The sequence below is a fragment of the Pan troglodytes genome, chromosome 7 (genome assembly GCF_028858775.2).
Source record: "Pan troglodytes isolate AG18354 chromosome 7, NHGRI_mPanTro3-v2.0_pri, whole genome shotgun sequence".
NCBI lineage: Eukaryota > Metazoa > Chordata > Mammalia > Primates > Hominidae > Pan > Pan troglodytes.
This window is the reverse complement of record NC_072405.2, coordinates 31,788,467-31,805,848: the sequence shown is the minus strand read 5'-3', so window position 1 is coordinate 31,805,848 and position 17,382 is coordinate 31,788,467. Positions and strand designations below refer to the sequence as shown.

Here is a 17,382-nt window from a genome sequence, read left to right as displayed (position 1 = left end):
AGGCTTAACATTGGTCTGTCTTGCACTATACAAAGTGTATGAAATGGAAATCAAAATACCTTTTTATTGCACTACTCTGTCCTGAAGCATGGACCTCCATGTATAACATTGCAGCAAGGCTCTAGAAATTTCCTTAATAGGGTCTGGCTAGTTTAGGGCTTCGAGTGCATTGAAATTGAATTGTATGTGTCGTCAAAAAACTTACAGTTTAGTCAATATTTTGCTAATTCCTTTGATGAATCACTTAATCTTTTTGGGTTTGTAATTTTCTAATGTGTGAAATAAGGTATTTTTAGACTTCTAAAGCGCCCCTCATTTTTAATATGTGTAGGCTAAATGACACCTAGAAATATTCATTTGTGTACTCATTCAGCAGATACATGCTGGGCACCTGCCATTTGCTAGGCACTGTGTTAGGTGCTGGGAATATAAGTTTGAACAGACACATTTTGTGCCCTTGAGAAGCTTTCAGTTGTAATGAGACAGGCAAGTAAATAGGTAATTTTGATATGGTGTAATGAATGTACATCTAGCAAAAGGAAGTAAGCATGGAATTTAACAAGAGTTGTCTTCAGGGTTCTGTTAGGGTGACTTCCATGGAGGCTGGAGCCAAGTGGGTGTGCAGGAATTAACCAGGTGAAAAGGGATAGGGAGGTGGATGGAGAAGACTCTTCTTGGTGGTGGAGGAGCAAGGCCCTAAGGCCACAGTAAGGTGCATTATGGAAACGTTAGTTCAGTGTAGCTGAAGGCAATGGAAGGAACATGGGAAGAGATATGGGTGGGTGAGTTATGCAGAGCAGGGTGTGCTGTTCTAGAGTTGAGCCTTACCTGGAGGACATTGAGCCACAAAAGAATTGGAAGCCTGAAGAGGCATCCTTTGGGTAGGGAATGGTGGGGAGATGGTCAGGATCAGAGGGTGGGATGTGCTGTGGCAGGCTGGCAGAGGGCGTGTCCAAAGGGATGAGGAGTAAAGTCATGTGAGAGGAACCGAGGAGAGGCGATCTATGAAACCCAGGTTGTGTGTTGGGATGAGGGAGAGGGACTTCATCTAAGACCCTGGCTTGGGCTGCTGGGTGCCCAGCGCTGATGGCCTCGGAGGGAGGTAACCAGCAGTGAGAGCAGGTTTGTAGTGACAGTTGAGTTCAGATTTTGCCATGATGCATTGGGGGTGGCTGTGAGGACAAGCAAGGGCAGTGTCTGGTGGACAGTTACCCCACGCCCACCTGGAGGCTAATGAGTGCTGCATGGCTGGTGGCACAGTTCGGAGTTCATGGCATGCTGATGGTGATAGCAGCCTCAGGAGGGACTGAGCTCACCTGAGGAGAGGGGGAGCACGTTTCTCGAGGGCAGGCAAGAGCCCATGCGCATGGCAGTGACACACAGCAGATGCTCAGTCAGGTCTGTGTGCTTTGATGAAGAAGAAAAGGACATAGCACTGAATAGTGCCACCAACATTTAAGTAAGGTCTGCAGAAGAAGTTGCTAGAGGGATAGGAAAAACTAAGAAAGTGTAATATGTAGCATGATTTCCCTAAAATTGGCCACTCTGAAGAAACATCACATGTTATAGCTAAAATGTCTGCTTCTTAACTAAAGTATCCTGTTTCTCTAGGCATTTCAGAATTTGCTACCTCTCCAGAGAAAGTCAGTGATTACATTTCTCCACTTTTGAACTTTGCTGCAGAGCATGTGCCACGGGCAAAACACAAAGAGACACCTCTCTACATTCTCTGCACGGCTGGAATGAGAATCCTCCCCGAAAGGTGATCCTCCACAGAAGGGCAAGGGTGAGGGTGGGCTCCTGGAGGGGAGAGGGGGTGTTCTCCTCCCCCTTCCTCCTCCTCCTCTCCATCATCATCATCATCATTAAAAGGAAAATATTCAAAATTCTTTCTTCAAGTCTGTAACAGTACCAGAACTATTCCTTTAGCCAGAATCCACCAAATAGCCTTTAATTGACTTAGGACTATAGGCAATGGTAAAGTTGTCATTTTTAAAAACCTAATCTGTTTTACGTAGTTAAGGAATGCTTGCAGTTGTAGTTTTACACCTAGAAATCACATAATTCACACAACTTGTTCATTTTGAAAATTCATTCCTAATATAATCTTTCCAACGAATTTCCTTTTTAAAAAAATTAACTGTTTCATGCAAGATATACCAGATCCCTGGTTTTGTTTTTTGTTTGTTTGTTTATTTTTTTCCTTTTCTAAACAGAAGATACCAAGCTGTAATCTTTTGATTTGTAAATGTTTTCATTGCCTTGCAGCCAGCAGAAAGCTATTCTGGAAGACCTTCTGACCGATATCCCCGTGCACTTTGACTTTCTGTTTTCTGACTCTCATGCAGAAGTAATTTCTGGGAAACAAGAAGGTTGGTATATTGGTCTTCAGTTTAAAATTTGGGAAGCTGTTCCTTTAAATCCTCCCCATTTTCACCAGTGTACCTTTTGTTATACTCCTATTGTCTTAACATTTGGGAAATAATAGCCTTGAAATATTACAATTTTTAAATTACTAAATCAGTTTATTATATGACTAGTCTTTGTTGCCCTAGCATTAAGCCACTGAAAAATAACTGTTTGTCTTCACCACATGTAGTGACATAGCTTGATATAAACTCACTTTGATAGAAAAGGCTTGGGTGCCTTGCCTAAGTTGTGTGGCTTCCTGGGACGTTGATCATTATTGAGCTGTTGGAGCTTCTTCTCGACTTTGATACACTGAGAAATATCAAATCTTTGTTCTATTTTCAAAGAAATGATTCTCCTTGAGAATGAAATGTCAAGTCAATGAAATTATTTGGGGTATAGCTTGCTAGAAATGTATACCAAAAAGTATTTCAAAAGCCATCTGTCATTTCAGCATTAATACTTCCTATGTGAAAGAGACTGTAGAGAATACAGAAATGGGGTGAAATTTACACATTGCCATTCAGCTCCTTACAGACAATTGAGCTACACAGTTAGCTGTTCTATGAGGGTTTTAGGTACCAGAAAAAAGATGAGGAAAAAATATCACAGGAGTTCTTAAGAGGGAGTCATTTTTTTTTTTTTTTCCAGCTAGGGCCATAATGGAGAAAGTGACATCTGAACTGTACCTCAAGGGAAGGGATGGTTCTAAATAGAACATGCCAGAGCATGGGAAGGGTGGGGCTCTGAGGGAGGGGCAGGAACCACACGCCAGGCAGAAGAAAGGACTTGACTCAGGACAGGTTGGAAAGAGGGCACTATGGACAGAGAAACACAAATGTTTTAGTTTGACTGGGTGGTGGCCCTTCTGGAAGGAGTGGCGGGAATGTTAACAGTTGGCTGGCTCTTGAATTGTCAGTCCAGGAATTTGGACTTCTTTCTGTAGATGAGTCCAGTAGCAGAGAGTAGAGCAGGTTGCAGCAGAGGAATAGGGGCAGGGATGGATTAGATGGACTACCCAAGGTGACAATGAAAACCAGGTGTAGGGAATGTGAAAATAGAATCAGACTTGGCAGCTGAGTGAATGGAGGGATAAAGGAAAGAGTAGAAGATACCTTGAATTTTTTTTTTTTTTTTTTTTTTTTTTTTTGAGATGGAGTCTCGCTCTGTCACCAGGCTGGAGTGCAGTGGCACGATCTTGGCTCACTGCAACCTCCACCTCCCGGATTGAAGTGATTCTCCTGCCTCAGCTTCCCTAATAGCTGGGACTACAGGCGCCCGCCACCATGCCCAACTAATTTTTGTATTTTTAGTAGAGACGGGGTTTCACCATGTTGGCCAGGGTGGTCTCGATCTCTTGACCTCGTGATCTGCCTGCCTCGGCCTCACAAAGTGCTGGGATTACAGGCATGAGCCACCGCGCCCAGCTGATACCTTGAATTTTTAAAACCTTGGATTTGACAGGTTTAACATCATAAAAGTGAAAATTACAGTATTTTGAAACATAAATTTCAAAAGAAAACTGGCACCTAGCGTATTGTATTTCCAACCTGTGTAGATGGTATAAAACTATAAACATTAAAGTTGAGAGTTCTTGGAAAGCTATTTGGAGTAATAAAAACATCAGTAGCAAGGTGTTATTTCAGATGATTTTACAGGTTATCAGGGAGTGAAATAAGTGAGACGTTTGCACAGACTGCGCAGATAGGAGTTACACAAAATGTTTTAAAACTTTTTCTTCTCTTCACCCTGTAAAATGTCTGTAGGTGTGTATGCTTGGATTGGCATTAATTTTGTCCTTGGACGATTTGAGCATATTGAAGATGGTAAGTGTCATGTTTCCAACAAATGTATCTAGTTGGAAATTGGTACTTTTCTGTTTAATCCAAAGGCTGAAAAAAGAGCTAAGCTTTGTGACACTCCTAAGCGTGTAGGAGTAGAATGAGAGCAGCTGCAGTTGAACGTAATTCAACTTGATTTTAGTTGGGAGGAGTAGACTGGGTTTGCCTGAATATGCTTGAAATAGACCATGAAAAGAAGATGACTCTTCAGAAGAGCCCAGTTCTCTGGATTAGTTCTGTTCCAATGAACACTTTCTGTTCTTTCCAGATGATGAGGCCGTTGTGGAAGTTAACATTCCTGGAAGTGAAAGCAGCGAAGCCATTGTCCGTAAAAGGACAGCGGGCATTCTCGACATGGGCGGCGTGTCGACTCAGATAGCGTACGAAGTCCCCAAAACTGTAAGCTTTGCGTCCTCACAGCAGGTCATTATCTGTACAAATTTCCTTCTGTTTCGTTTGGTTTTCATTTAACATGTGTCCATCGTTCTTGTTTTGTTTTCTGAGTCTGAACACATCTTTACTGTGCTGGCTGAGGTGCCGCCTCTCAACCCAGGAGAAAGGAGACAGGACGAACAAGGCAGACCTCAGCTGAGCCGCTTGTGTGTGTTCATTGAAATCAGCTGGTTTGTTTTCTGAACGTAGAGTTTTTCTTTGGTATATACGCAGTCGCATGCTTGAGTTTCTGTTTATATTTTCTCTTCAATCACGTCTTTTCTCAACAGGTTTTATGAAATGTAAAATAATAACATCTGATTTTTTAAGTTAGAATTGGGGGAAATTCTTTTTTTTAATGGTTCAGACTTTGAGCTTCCTTGGGGAAGATTGAGGTTTGTGTCCACTGCTTCCACATCTTTCAACTGGTGGTTTACTCGAACTGTTCTCCACCCTGTTCTCTGCCCTCTCAGTTGCTGCCTGGGCAACCTTGTCTAGAGAACCCCGGCACGGTTTCCAGATATATTTCTGAATTGCTACATGTCTTTATTACTCCGTTTGTGTTCAGCTGTAGATTAACACCAAAGCCTAGCTTTCTGGATTTTCCCCTCAAAGGTGGGTGGCAGCATAGCGTGGCCGGCGGGGGATGGTTCAAAGTGAGACCGTGGAGCTAGACAGGCCTGGGTTTCTTCATCATCCTCCTCCTCACTAGTTGTGTGACCTTGTGCAAGTCATGTACCTTCTTTAAGCTGGGTTCTTTATCTGTAAACGTGAACGAAAGTACCAACAACATGGGGTTATTAGAAGGTTTAAATGAGATAATGCATCCAGTATATCTAATGCACTGCCAGGCAGCTAGTATGTTCTCAATAAATGTTACTGACATCTTTATTAAGTTCCTTGGAAAAATGCTTTGTAAATTCAAGTATTACAATTTGTTTTTCCTACCTCCCATTCCAGACATGCCTCTAGAGACTGTTACACTCTTTGTAAAAAATCATGTTTTTCCCTCTCAATATAAAGTAAAAAATACATAGAAATAATGTTTGGAATAAATACTGAAAAATCAAGATTAAAAATTTCCCATGGATTCATCACCTAAAAAAGCCATTGTTAGCCTTTTAATGAATTTCTTTTTTTTTCTACTCATAGTTTTAAAAAATATGGTTGTTATAATCTTAGTTTATATGATTTTTGTCCTTTATTTAACACTGCATGAGCATGTTCCTCTGTAAGCTATTGATTACTGTAATTAACCTTCCTTTGCTATTATATATTTAGATGACATCTAGTTTTTTCTGTCACAGAATGACAAAGGACATCTTTGCATATAGAAACATTTCCATGTTTAGGTTTATTTCCACAGCATAGGATTCCATAAATAAATTATGTCAGAGGGTGTGAACTATTTTACTGACTTTCTCTTTCAAAAAGTCATAACAGTATCACAAATTTGCAGCCCATCTGAAATTTCCTAAATGAGAATTGTCATATTGAATTATGAATGATGCTTAGAAGGGTCCTTGGGAAGTGCAGAAGCAGACATTTTTGTCCCTTTTAGATGAGACTATTTTTAGACCTTTCTTTTTAGTAGGAGGTTAAAGTAGCTTAAGCTATTAAAGTTTGTTATGCTTATGTCTGCAGGAAGAAGTAGCTAAAAACTTGTTAGCTGAATTTAACTTAGGATGTGATGTTCACCAAACTGAGCATGTGTATCGAGTCTATGTGGCCACGTTTCTTGGATTTGGTGGCAATGCTGCTCGACAGAGATACGAAGACAGAATATTTGCCAACACCATTCAAAAGAACAGGTAAAGCACCTTTCACTACTTGGCAGTCATTTGCAAACCTATGTCTCTCCTCATAAAAAACAGACCCAGGCAAAGTGGGAAGAACTCAATTAGCAAAAGTGTGTTGCACTGTTAGCTTTTTATTCCCCCACTAGCTGAGCAGGGATAATAGATGAAAGCACACCAGGGTCCTGCCTTTGGCCCTCTGTCCCACCGTGCCCTGAAGGAGGTGTGTGCGTGCTCTCTCTCACCCGCATCTCAACTGATGGATTAGAAATTTCACCATCAAGCTATAGAATAGTTTGGAGCCCTGGGTGGTGCTATTCATGATTCAGAGTCCTTGGGAAACCCAGTATCTGGAGCACTCCTGGTGTCCTGGAGGCCTAAGGTAGTGTGTTCTCTTGTTGTTGCTGAGGAGATTGAAATATGTGATGTTCTGGAGACTCTGTGGATGAAGCAGCCAGTGCAGCTAGTTAGTGGATAAGAACCATCGTGAAGGGAATTATTCAAGAGAAATAAATTATCTAGAAGAGTCAGAGTTAGTGGCTTTTGAATTTAGCAATGAAGCTTTAAAAAATGAGTGTATGTAGAATTGTGGTATAGAAAATATATAAAACAAAACAGCACTCTATTGGTTTAAATTGACTGTATAAGTGTAAGTATATAGCAATTATTTATTTGAAATTTGTAAGAACATAAAAACTATTTGGATAAATAAAAAAATCTGAATCGAGTTATGTAAGCTATCCTATTTATTACTGTGTTTTATTTGTTTATTTTGATGAAACAATTTTGAGGGAAAAAAATCCTAGTTCATAGAGCTAAGAGATTGTATACTTGCTTGATTAATTTATCTTAATAAACCTGTGAAGGCCTGAACTTGAAAAAAGACCAAGTTGGAGCTATTCAGTACATTTACCACAAAGTCATGTGTGTAAATAGGAAAAGCAATAAAAACCTTTTCCTGTGTCTCTTCCAAGAGTTAACTGAATAGTTTTAATTATAAGATTGGTAGTCCCATGATTTTGTATTTTTAATTGGTATTTAGCACATTTTGGTATAATCATTTTTATAGTAGTCTTAAACTAGAAATATTTTATAAACAACATTTGAAACATATTTTTTCCGAAACCTTAATTTTTACTCATTGGTTTTAATGTCAGAAAGCTTTATATAATGGATAGTTTAGTGGTACTTCTTAATTTAGATATAGGACAACTAAAAATAATAGCATGAAATATATATTTGACTACTCTTGGACTTTTATAGTAATTACAGGTGTTTCATATGTCATGAATTGAGCATTGAAGTACACATTTATCTCTTCGCCATTTGTAGTGGTGATTAATTTTTTTAAATTAAGCGAACAATTTTATGGCAAAGACCTTAATTTATTACATTCAACTGCATGATGAGTAACCCTGATCTGAGGAATACACAACTTGTGAATTGAGTGAAAAGTGAAAACTTGACTGTCGGTGATGAATATTGAATTCTGACCATGCTTAACTCTTTAACAGTTCAACACCTGTCAGGCCCCTGTGATTTCACAGTATCCAACACCAACATCACTTGAGATTTTGTGAGCTCTTCTCTGTTTCTTGTTGCCTGAAGGCATGCACACACAATAGGATGACAGATGTTAACTCCCAGAAATTTCATTAGCAAGTAATAAGCCTAGTGCCTTTCAGTTAACAAAATTAATGTTTATTTTCTACAGGGCATCTCAGAGCCCATTGTACAATGGAAACTGCTGTCTGCTGCAGTTGGGACCCATAGCTGATCAAGAAAAGAAATAAGTTGAAACAGAATCATAAAAATAGAGCCAAGCCTTAGACATTCTGTCTTAACTTCTGTATTCATTTGCTAATCTCTTCCTCTGAACGAAGGTCTGTTTTTAGACTCCATCCTTTCTTTGTCATGCACTGCACGCCTCATTGAGATACCAGTTTGTCTTTGTTTAAAGACTGAGGACTTAAAAGAGATTTGCAAGGCAATTTGATACCAAATCCTTCTAGATGTTTGCTAATTTTTCCCAGTTTTAAAAATCCTACCCACACCTAGTTTGATAATTTTCTAGTAACTTTTCCAAAGCATCTAACCTGCTTTGCCCAGGACCGGATCTTGTCACAGTCATGTTCCTTCCATCTGTATTAGGTAAAACCACAAGCACTAGTGCAAAAATGGGGCTGGTAACACAGTTGCCTTGTGCCCAGCAGCTGGGAACATCAGGCCTTGTTGCCAGGATCGTCGGCTAATCGGATAGGTTATCCAACTGGACTCTGGTAGCCTGTCTGCTGCAGGCAAGTTTGTATCCTGACTCTCCAAGAAAGTCTCAAGTGTGTATTTTCCTAACTAATTATCTCGGAACCCTTTTCTGTTCCACAGACACAGTCCTGCAGGTCTCATGTCCCACAGAGCGTATTTTGAGAAACACTGGTTTGCAGCCACTTCCTGAAAACACAGTTTTCTGTAGGACTCACGATGAAGTTTCTTGTTTTGCCATAGGCTCCTGGGTAAACAGACTGGTCTGACTCCTGATATGCCGTACTTGGACCCCTGCCTACCCCTAGACATTAAAGATGAAATCCAGCAAAATGGACAAACCATATACCTACGAGGGACTGGAGACTTTGACCTGTGTCGAGAGACTATCCAGCCTTTCATGAATAAAACAAACGAGACCCAGACTTCCCTCAATGGGGTCTACCAGCCCCCAATTCACTTCCAGAACAGTGAATTCTATGGCTTCTCCGAATTCTACTACTGCACCGAGGATGTGTTACGAATGGGGGGAGACTACAATGCTGCTAAATTTACTAAAGCTGCAAAGGTACCCTTGAGAGACGCCATCTGCTCCGCATGCTTTTGAGAGACCAGTGTGGACGGTGACGGGTTATGTCCTCCCTTCACATTGGCAGGGAAAGACGGAGTATGGAAGGCTGCACTGCAGCATGTTGGGATCCTGTTCCCTTTGCTTGGAGGGAGGTTGAATAGTCACAGCAGAAGTAAAAAATGTACTGTACGCTGACTTCTGCACACCACTCCATTAGCTACCCTGGTCATCAGTTAGCTCCAAATTACAGTCTTTTATGTCATTTTTGTGCTTTGCTGCATGTGACAATTCTCCTACTAGCCTTCCCCCTCCCTGACCTGCCAGGATACTCCTGTTCTTGTGTTCTCTCTGCCTTCCTGACACCCCTTAAACTTAGGTGATGCCAGACTTCCACACTTGGCCCCTGATCTTCAGGTTCTTGGATGGTCTCATCCATGTTCAGGGTTTGCTGCTGCCTCTCAAGAAGGGGGTCCAATCCTGACCCCTGCCCGGTTGCCTGCTAGATTCCACAACTCCAGACAAACCCACCATTCTCTCTCCATTCTGTTCCTGTTCTTCTCTCGGTTAATGGCATCGCCAACCGTCCAGTCCCCCTCCCTGCAGCCTAGGAGTCATGGACTTCTCCCTCTAACCAATTCATCTCTCCCTATACACCCCAGTGTAATCAGTCACAAGTGTGGTATTTTATCTTCCAATTATTTCTCAAACCCATCTCGAAGGGCAGAGCACTGTATGCTGTAATCATGTCAGACAGCTGGCTTCCCTCACGCTCTTCGCAACTTCTCCTCTGTGTCCATGTCCATGTTCCTGAAGTGCCTATGCCGAGCCCGTTCCCTGGGCCAAGTGCTTTTTCCTTGTGCTCCCTGTCGCACACCCAGGCCCATCTCCCACCTCTCTCAGCAGTGTCTTCATCCTTTGAATAGAGGTCGGGATGGTAGCCACCTCGAGGAGTTAAGTATTACATTGAGAAGACACACTGACACAATGCTCAATAAAAGTTATTATAACAAATAACTTCAAGAAAAGTGGGATCTCTTTCCCTTCTGTTAAAGACAAAAACCTTTTGCAGTTATTATCCCAGTAGCTCGTACTGTGTCCTCCACAGATGTAGGACTTAGTTTGAAGTAGCTAAAATACTGCTTCACTTTTCCAAAAATATATGCCCGTACCATGCAGTCATGGAGGGAGAAACTAAACAGTTTTGGAGAGGTTGGTTGTGGACAGCAAAGCTCTCTTTTAACAATACCCTGGACAGAATTTTAAGGCAAGGCATTGTGTTTGCGAATCAGTAAGTATTCCCTGAGCGTTTGTGTGTCTTGCCATTTGTTGTATAAGTTAAGCTTGTGTGTTTCCTAATGGGAAGGATATGCTTGTTACAAATATAAATTTGGTAAACCATTTTTAAAGTGAGAATTTTAATAAGCCTTTACTAGTGATCTATTTTGGTGAATTTGTTTTTAGGATTATTGTGCAACAAAGTGGTCCATTTTGCGGGAACGCTTTGACCGAGGACTGTACGCCTCTCATGCTGACCTCCACAGGCTTAAGTAAGTACTAGAAGGTCAAGCCCAGGGCACTCTTTAAGAACCATAATGCAGTGTTGGCCCCACTGGCTTGCCACACACTGGCCTCAGTCCAGCTTCTTCTCACTCACTGTTCTTCCCATCTACCCTGGGCCCCTTTCAAATGGAACAAATACTTGTGCCCAGACATATTCCATATCTTTTTTGTTTTGGTCACTTTTACTGTCTCTTACCCCTGAAATTCCCCTGTTCATACCTTTGCTTGTTCAAGTCCTGCCCAGACATCAGAGTCCAGCCAGAGGCTGTCCCTTTCCAGTCTTCCTCTGTCCCCTCAATCAGACTTCATCCCTTTCTCTGACTCTCAAGAATTCATCCTACCTTGCTAATGCATTTATCGTGTTCTGCTTTTTCTGTTGCTTTTTAAAAATCCCCTTTCATTGTAAGTCACTTAAGTGCAGACACTGTATCTTACTAATTATTATGTCTTATTACTTGCTTAGCACAGTGCTTGGCAAAAAATAAACCTCTAATAAATATTTAGTCATAGAATATCAGAGCTGAAGAGAACCTTCCTACCATCTCATTTTATAATAAACTGAGGTACAAAGAGGTTGGAACCCGTTCAGTATTCATTCAAGGAGTACATGGTGAAATGCCAGCGGGAAAAGAAACCTAACTCAGGGATATATGACATTATGCCAAGACCGGGTTCATGCACTGATTGATTTGACAGGTGAACTGCTCCATGTTGTGGGACCAGGGATGTGAACCAAGTACATCAACCTTGAAACGCGCGCAGTTGGTTTGGGAGAGCCGGCCTGAGGAAGCCCCTGCCCCAAGGCTGCCCACAGAGGGAAGGATTGTGTGTGTGTGTGCCATCTTGACAGAGTGAGTCAGTCTGACTTGCCTTTGTGCTTGCCGTTTGTAGGTATCAGTGCTTCAAATCGGCCTGGATGTTTGAGGTGTTTCATAGGGGCTTTTCGTTTCCTGTCAACTATAAAAGCTTAAAGACTGCCTTGCAAGTTTACGACAAGGAGGTTCAGTGGACCCTTGGAGCCATCCTCTACAGGACCCGCTTTCTACCATTAAGGTAGGGCTGTGAATTTGGGAACGAGAATCAAAAAGATGCTTTTCTGCAGTTACAGCACCTCATGGCAGCTGTGGTCTGTGGCTGTTTGGGGCATTGCTGTTAGAGCCGGCCACGGCAGAATTGTAGGGACAGTGATGTTTGCTTTTGGTCTTGCCCCCTCCCCACAAGTGCTTCCTCCCTTCTCACCCTACCATCCCGTAATACACAGCACTCCTGTCCTACTGCCCTGTGTTTGGTTATTCTCAACTGTCTGTTCCCCAACCCCGGCAAAAGGGTCAGTTCCGGGGTTCTTAACCTTTATGACTCAGGCCTCTTCTCCACATACTGTTTAAATGCATGTATAAATACATAGGATTACAGAAGAAACCATCATATTGAAATAATACCAAAATATTACAGAAAACAAGTTTGTGATGCTGTAATATGTGTTCTTCTCTATTAACACATTAAATAACAGGATCTGGCAGCAGAATTAGCACTTTCTGTAATTTCAGTGTAGTCAATGAGCGTCAATGATATTTTGAGGCATTGATGATACCATAATGGGACATGAAAGATCTGTGATTTTCATTAGTAACAAAGTTGCAGGTGCTGCCAACGCTAATGATAGTTTGTTGTCTGCATTCATGGTCAAAGAAATGCTACATTTCAGTCAGCGCTTGGGTAGAACAAAGATGTGCGTTTTTCCCCATTCACATTTGCAGATCTGCTGTCAGTTGACCTGTGCTAAGAACCTGAGTTACCTGACAGATGAGACATTTGCTCTTCCCCCCACCCCCTCCATTTAATTGAGCATTTCTCAGCAACCATTTTAACTGGGTTAACTGTAAAAATGGTGAGTCGTGGGTGTTACTGATCACAAGCATGCAGTTTTGTTTACATGTTGACTTCTTTGTATCAGCGAAACCTTCACGGCTCTTCTAAATTCCTCTGATTTTGGTTACCCAAATTATAATGACCGACTTCAGAGTATACTTTCACATGTTATCTCATTGATACTTAGAAGTCCCCTGCATTGGGCTGTTCCGTTCTCCATTTCAGAGGTAGGGTTGCAGTTCCTAAAGTGCAGCTCTGGGGCCTGGGTCCCGCCGTCCCCCTGTGCACCCTTTCCACCCCTTTCCTTGCTTACTGTCCTGTTTGTTGTTTGGTGTTCACATGGGCAGAGACATCCAGCAGGAGGCCTTCCGAGCCAGTCACACCCACTGGCGGGGCGTTTCCTTTGTCTACAACCACTACCTGTTCTCTGGCTGCTTCCTGGTGGTGCTGCTGGCCATCCTGCTGTACCTGCTGCGGCTGCGGCGCATCCACAGGCGCACTCCCCGGAGCAGCTCGGCCGCTGCCCTCTGGATGGAGGAGGGCCTTCCTGCCCAGAACGCCCCGGGGACCTTGTGATCCAGCTCACAGCTCCACGAAGACTCAAAAGGAAAAGCCATTTTTGCCTCAGGGTTTCTCCTCTTTATTTTCCTGTGGTTTTGTTTTTTCTTTCCCTTTTTTGTTCCTCCAAACAAAAACAAAATGCAGGCCGGGCGCGGTGGCTCACGCCTGTAATCCCAGCATTTTGGGAGGCCGAGGCAGGTGGATCACGAGGTCAGGAGATCGAGACCATCCTGGCTAACACGATGAAACCCTGTCTCTACTAAAAATACAAAAAATTAGCTGGGTGTGGTGGCGGGCGCCTGTAGTCCCAGCTACTCAGGAGGCTGAGGCAGGAGAATGGCGTGAACCTGGGAGGCAGAGCTTGCAGTGAGCCGAGGTCACGCCACTGCACTCCAGCCTGGGCGACAGAGTGAGACTCCGTCTCAAAAAAAAAAAAAAATGCATTGTTTATAAGCCCTGCTGTCTAGAAGTATTGCGTTTAGCCATTTTGAGTACAGCATTAAATTGAGGAGTGGGGAAGAGGGAAATTCACTTGATTTTTGCTGCACAGGATATCTGCCAAAAATAAATGAGATTTCTGGGGTTTCTTTAAGGAATGTTAAATTTAAACACATGCACTTTGATACTGGAGGGAGGTGGAAAGATGCATTCTGTCAGTGGAGAGGGGACTGAATAGTGATGCTTTTATAGAACCAAAAAACTTACTGCCTGAAATGATAATCCTCTTTTTTCTCTATCTTGAAAGCTCTAACCTGAAGAGGGTGATTTTTCTTTTATTTATTGTTCAGGTCTGTTACTGTATATGTTTTCTTTGCAAATTTAAATTTTTTAAACCATTTATATCCAAAACAGAGAAACATGGGCACCAGGAGATAACCATTTATAAAAGTGATAGTGAACTATCGACTACAGCTTTGTGTGAGTGTGTGAAAAATCCCAAGAAACCAGCGTGAGGGGAGGCAATGCTGGTTCTTTAAAAACACACACTTCAGAATTTACTGGTACATTTTATTTAGAAAAATCCTCGTTACTGTTATCTTTTCCTGACCGCAGGTAATTACGCTCCTTATTCCATATTTCAGTGGCATTAGAACACTGTGGTTTTGAAAGAATTGGAAATTCCTAGTTTCACCAGTTTTGGTTTTATTGGAACTAGAGTACATGCCCACTTCTTGCTCAGTATTCCTCAGTGTTTCTGCTTAATTGTGCCTCAGTTTCTTCCAGCTTCCAACTGGTGTTTCCCCCACCCCCCTTAATTAAAAGTCGTCTCAGCTTTTAATCGTACTGGGAGACCCCATGCACAGCCTGCCGAGTCCTCTTCCTAACCGCATTGACTGAGGCTGTTGCTGGCAGTGCCACTGTAAATCCAGAAGGGAAGAGTCTGCATCCAATACAGGAAATAAATTCACATTTTGAAGGAAAAAATTCGACAATTTAAGCCAAAATCTAAAAAGGACAATTGGATTGGCATATGTGAGATTGGTGTTTTTTCACCTATTTATTTAGTTGAGAAGTTTGGGGAATTCTCATACAGTTTTTTTAGGTGGAGTTTGTTTTGTGCGAGTGTCTGTGTGTGCTGTTCCCTAACTCCAGAACAGTTAAATTCATGTAGTTGGTAGCAGATTAGTACCCAGAAGTGGGGTTGTTGCTATAACAGATAACTGAGGATATTATAAAAGTGGCTTTGGAACTAGGTACTGGGCAGAGGCTGGAAGAGTTTGGAGAAACAGGAGAGAAAAGGCCTGTATTGCCATGAACTGAGCATTAGGGGCAGTTCTGCTGAGGGATCAGAAGAGAAGACCAAGGGAATTCTGTCCCAATTGTGGCTCAAACTGCCTCAGGTGCAGCTTAACCTGCCTCTCTGGAAGGTAAAATGCATCTAATCCTTGAGGCAAGAGCTGTGGGGGCATGACTCCCTCACCTGGATTTCAAAGCGTGTTACTAGCAGCCTGGGGACCCAGGCTCTGCCTCTCTGGATTTACCTGCATCGTATTTGCGCTTCATGGTCAAAGTTGTTAAGAAAGGGGTGAGCTTCTGGCTACCTAATAAGTTGGTCTTGGCCACCCACCTGCGACACTTCCTGGAGGAGCCATGGATTATTGGTGGAGGCTGCAGGGAGCTGGCGATGGAGCCACTGGGGTCAGCGGCAGAGAGAGAAGAAAGGAAAGGAAGGGGCCACAAATGGGTGAAGTGGGCAGGTGGGCACCCAGGGAGTTAGGGGACCCCGCCTTCCAGCTCTGGGCATAGAAGAGTTAGTCACATACCTGAGGGTCCTGAAACAAGGGCTGAGAAAACCTCACTGCTCCAGCTGAGAGGCAGTAGTGGATTTGCCATTTTTAAACAGTTGCCTAAGAAAAAACGTTGAAGAATATGCAACAGACACTATATGTGGCCTGTAAAGCCTAGAATATTTACTAAAATATTTACAGAAAAAGTTTGCTGGTCCTTGTGAGAACAATGCCGTTTAAAAAAGGATACAGACAGAAGCTTCCTCTTAAATCAGGAATGCAGTTTCCATTTGTGGGCACGAAAAGATGGACGAGAAGTAACCAAACTTCAATCTTAAAATATTTGTTTATGCACCAGAATTTCACTTCGGATTTTTCCGTCTAGATTATTTTCAAGATGAGTTTTCAAACAAACCAAGAAACCTGCCCCTCACCCAAAATTGTTTAAAAAGAGACCACTCAAGGGAGTTCATTATGCTGTATGGAGATGTCTGCAGTCACAGCAAATCACATTCCAGAGAAGGTCTCGCGTAGGTGAAGACAGCCAGGTGCTTTCTCTAAGAGATACAGGGTGGGTGAGAGACAAGCCAGGGAGGATCTTAATTCAAGAGAAGAGTTCATACCAAGAGCTGACCAAGAAGGCAGTAAACTCTGTGTACTTGTAGCAGAAGAAGTTGGACTAGGAACTTGCCCAAAGTTTTATCAAAGAAAAGCATTGTGTTCAATCTTGATAGAAACATGCCAGCAATAAGTGCTTATGTTCCATAGCCATATCATGGGCTTCTCACTTTTAAACCTCCTCCAGGGGATGTTCTCAGAGATTTCACAATCCCTCTGGGGACATTACAGTAGAAGAGAAACACATGGAATTGTACCAGTGCTTTTTGCCCATGTTCATCCTAAGCTCCAGCTTTAGGCAGTGCTTTCTGACCTGGGCGGAGTGAAGGCGCTGCTGGTGGCTGAGGCCAGTAACATGGGGCCCCTGCCCAGCCACCCTGAAGGCTGGGTAGGTCCCTCTTTTCACCACCAGTTTTCCACACCTGTGTACTCTAGATTAACAAACTCTGGATAAACAGATATTTACATTTTAAACTCAGGCCTACACAGAGTAGTTTTCCTTATAAGGAGCATGTATCACTTAGCAAGAAACTAAAAATGGCAATTGGGTTTTTCATCCTTTAAGAAAAAAATCAGCTTTAGAATTCTCTGCGGTCAGTTGTGTGCAATGCAACAAAACTACCTTTCAGTAAATTACTTAGTTATTTATTTCAGTGTTTTGTTTCTTTTGATACTAAGTTTCCCTTTCAATAATGAATGATGTGACCAACCAAGGAGAATTTGTTTGTTCTGTACTAAAATTATATTTTACAGTTAGGAATTATAAAAAGCAAGGGAGCATCTTTAAATGTTTTCTGTTTAAGCGATGTCTTCCATCCAAAGTAAGAATAATTCTCTCGGAAGGTCCCTGTGGTGTCATGTCACTTGCTGTATGTGGCAGCCTTACATTGCCACACTTGGGTACTGAAAAATCAATAAAACAAAAGTTCATCATCCCATGGCCCGTAGACTGTGTGGGCTTGCTTCCTTGTCATCTTTGAATCTTCTTACTCATTAGAATGATGAGTTGAACTTGAGTCCAAATTCAGTGAAATGCATTGTCTGAGTCTGACACACACTCTTTGCATGTGTTGTGTTGGGTGTGCATACAGTGAAGCACAATTGTGTGGGGTTGTGGAGAGGGCGTCCACACTCTCTGCAGCTCAGAAACCAGATATTTCACAAGTAGTGACCAACCCACGACGTTAAGCCATTCACCAACAATAATTGCCACTCTGAGATGACTGTTTATAAGGTCA

At 42.3% G+C, this 17,382-nt stretch overlaps 1 protein-coding gene across 4 annotated transcripts in view; it reads left to right on the top strand.

Annotated features, from left to right (window-relative positions):
* The window catches only part of ENTPD4 (ectonucleoside triphosphate diphosphohydrolase 4), a 28,629-nt gene extending 11,545 nt beyond the window's left edge, over window positions 1–17,084 (top strand). Inside the window, exons 5-13 of one of the 4 annotated variants that reach the window (XM_003311677.7) lie at window positions 1,612–1,762; window positions 2,269–2,372; window positions 4,176–4,235; window positions 4,519–4,673; window positions 6,327–6,493; window positions 8,981–9,305; window positions 10,770–10,855; window positions 11,760–11,921; window positions 13,085–17,084. In XM_003311677.7, the coding sequence (XP_003311725.1) occupies window positions 1,612–1,762; window positions 2,269–2,372; window positions 4,176–4,235; window positions 4,519–4,673; window positions 6,327–6,493; window positions 8,981–9,305; window positions 10,770–10,855; window positions 11,760–11,921; window positions 13,085–13,313 (1,439 nt within the window). In that variant the 3' untranslated portion in view covers window positions 13,314–17,084. The remainder of the gene's footprint in view (window positions 1–1,611; window positions 1,763–2,268; window positions 2,373–4,175; window positions 4,236–4,518; window positions 4,674–6,326; window positions 6,494–8,980; window positions 9,306–10,769; window positions 10,856–11,759; window positions 11,922–13,084) is intronic. The other 3 variants (XM_519659.9, XM_054656586.2, XM_024345098.3) reach the window with 3 other exon arrangements.
* The last annotated feature ends 298 nt before the right edge of the window (window positions 17,085–17,382 follow it).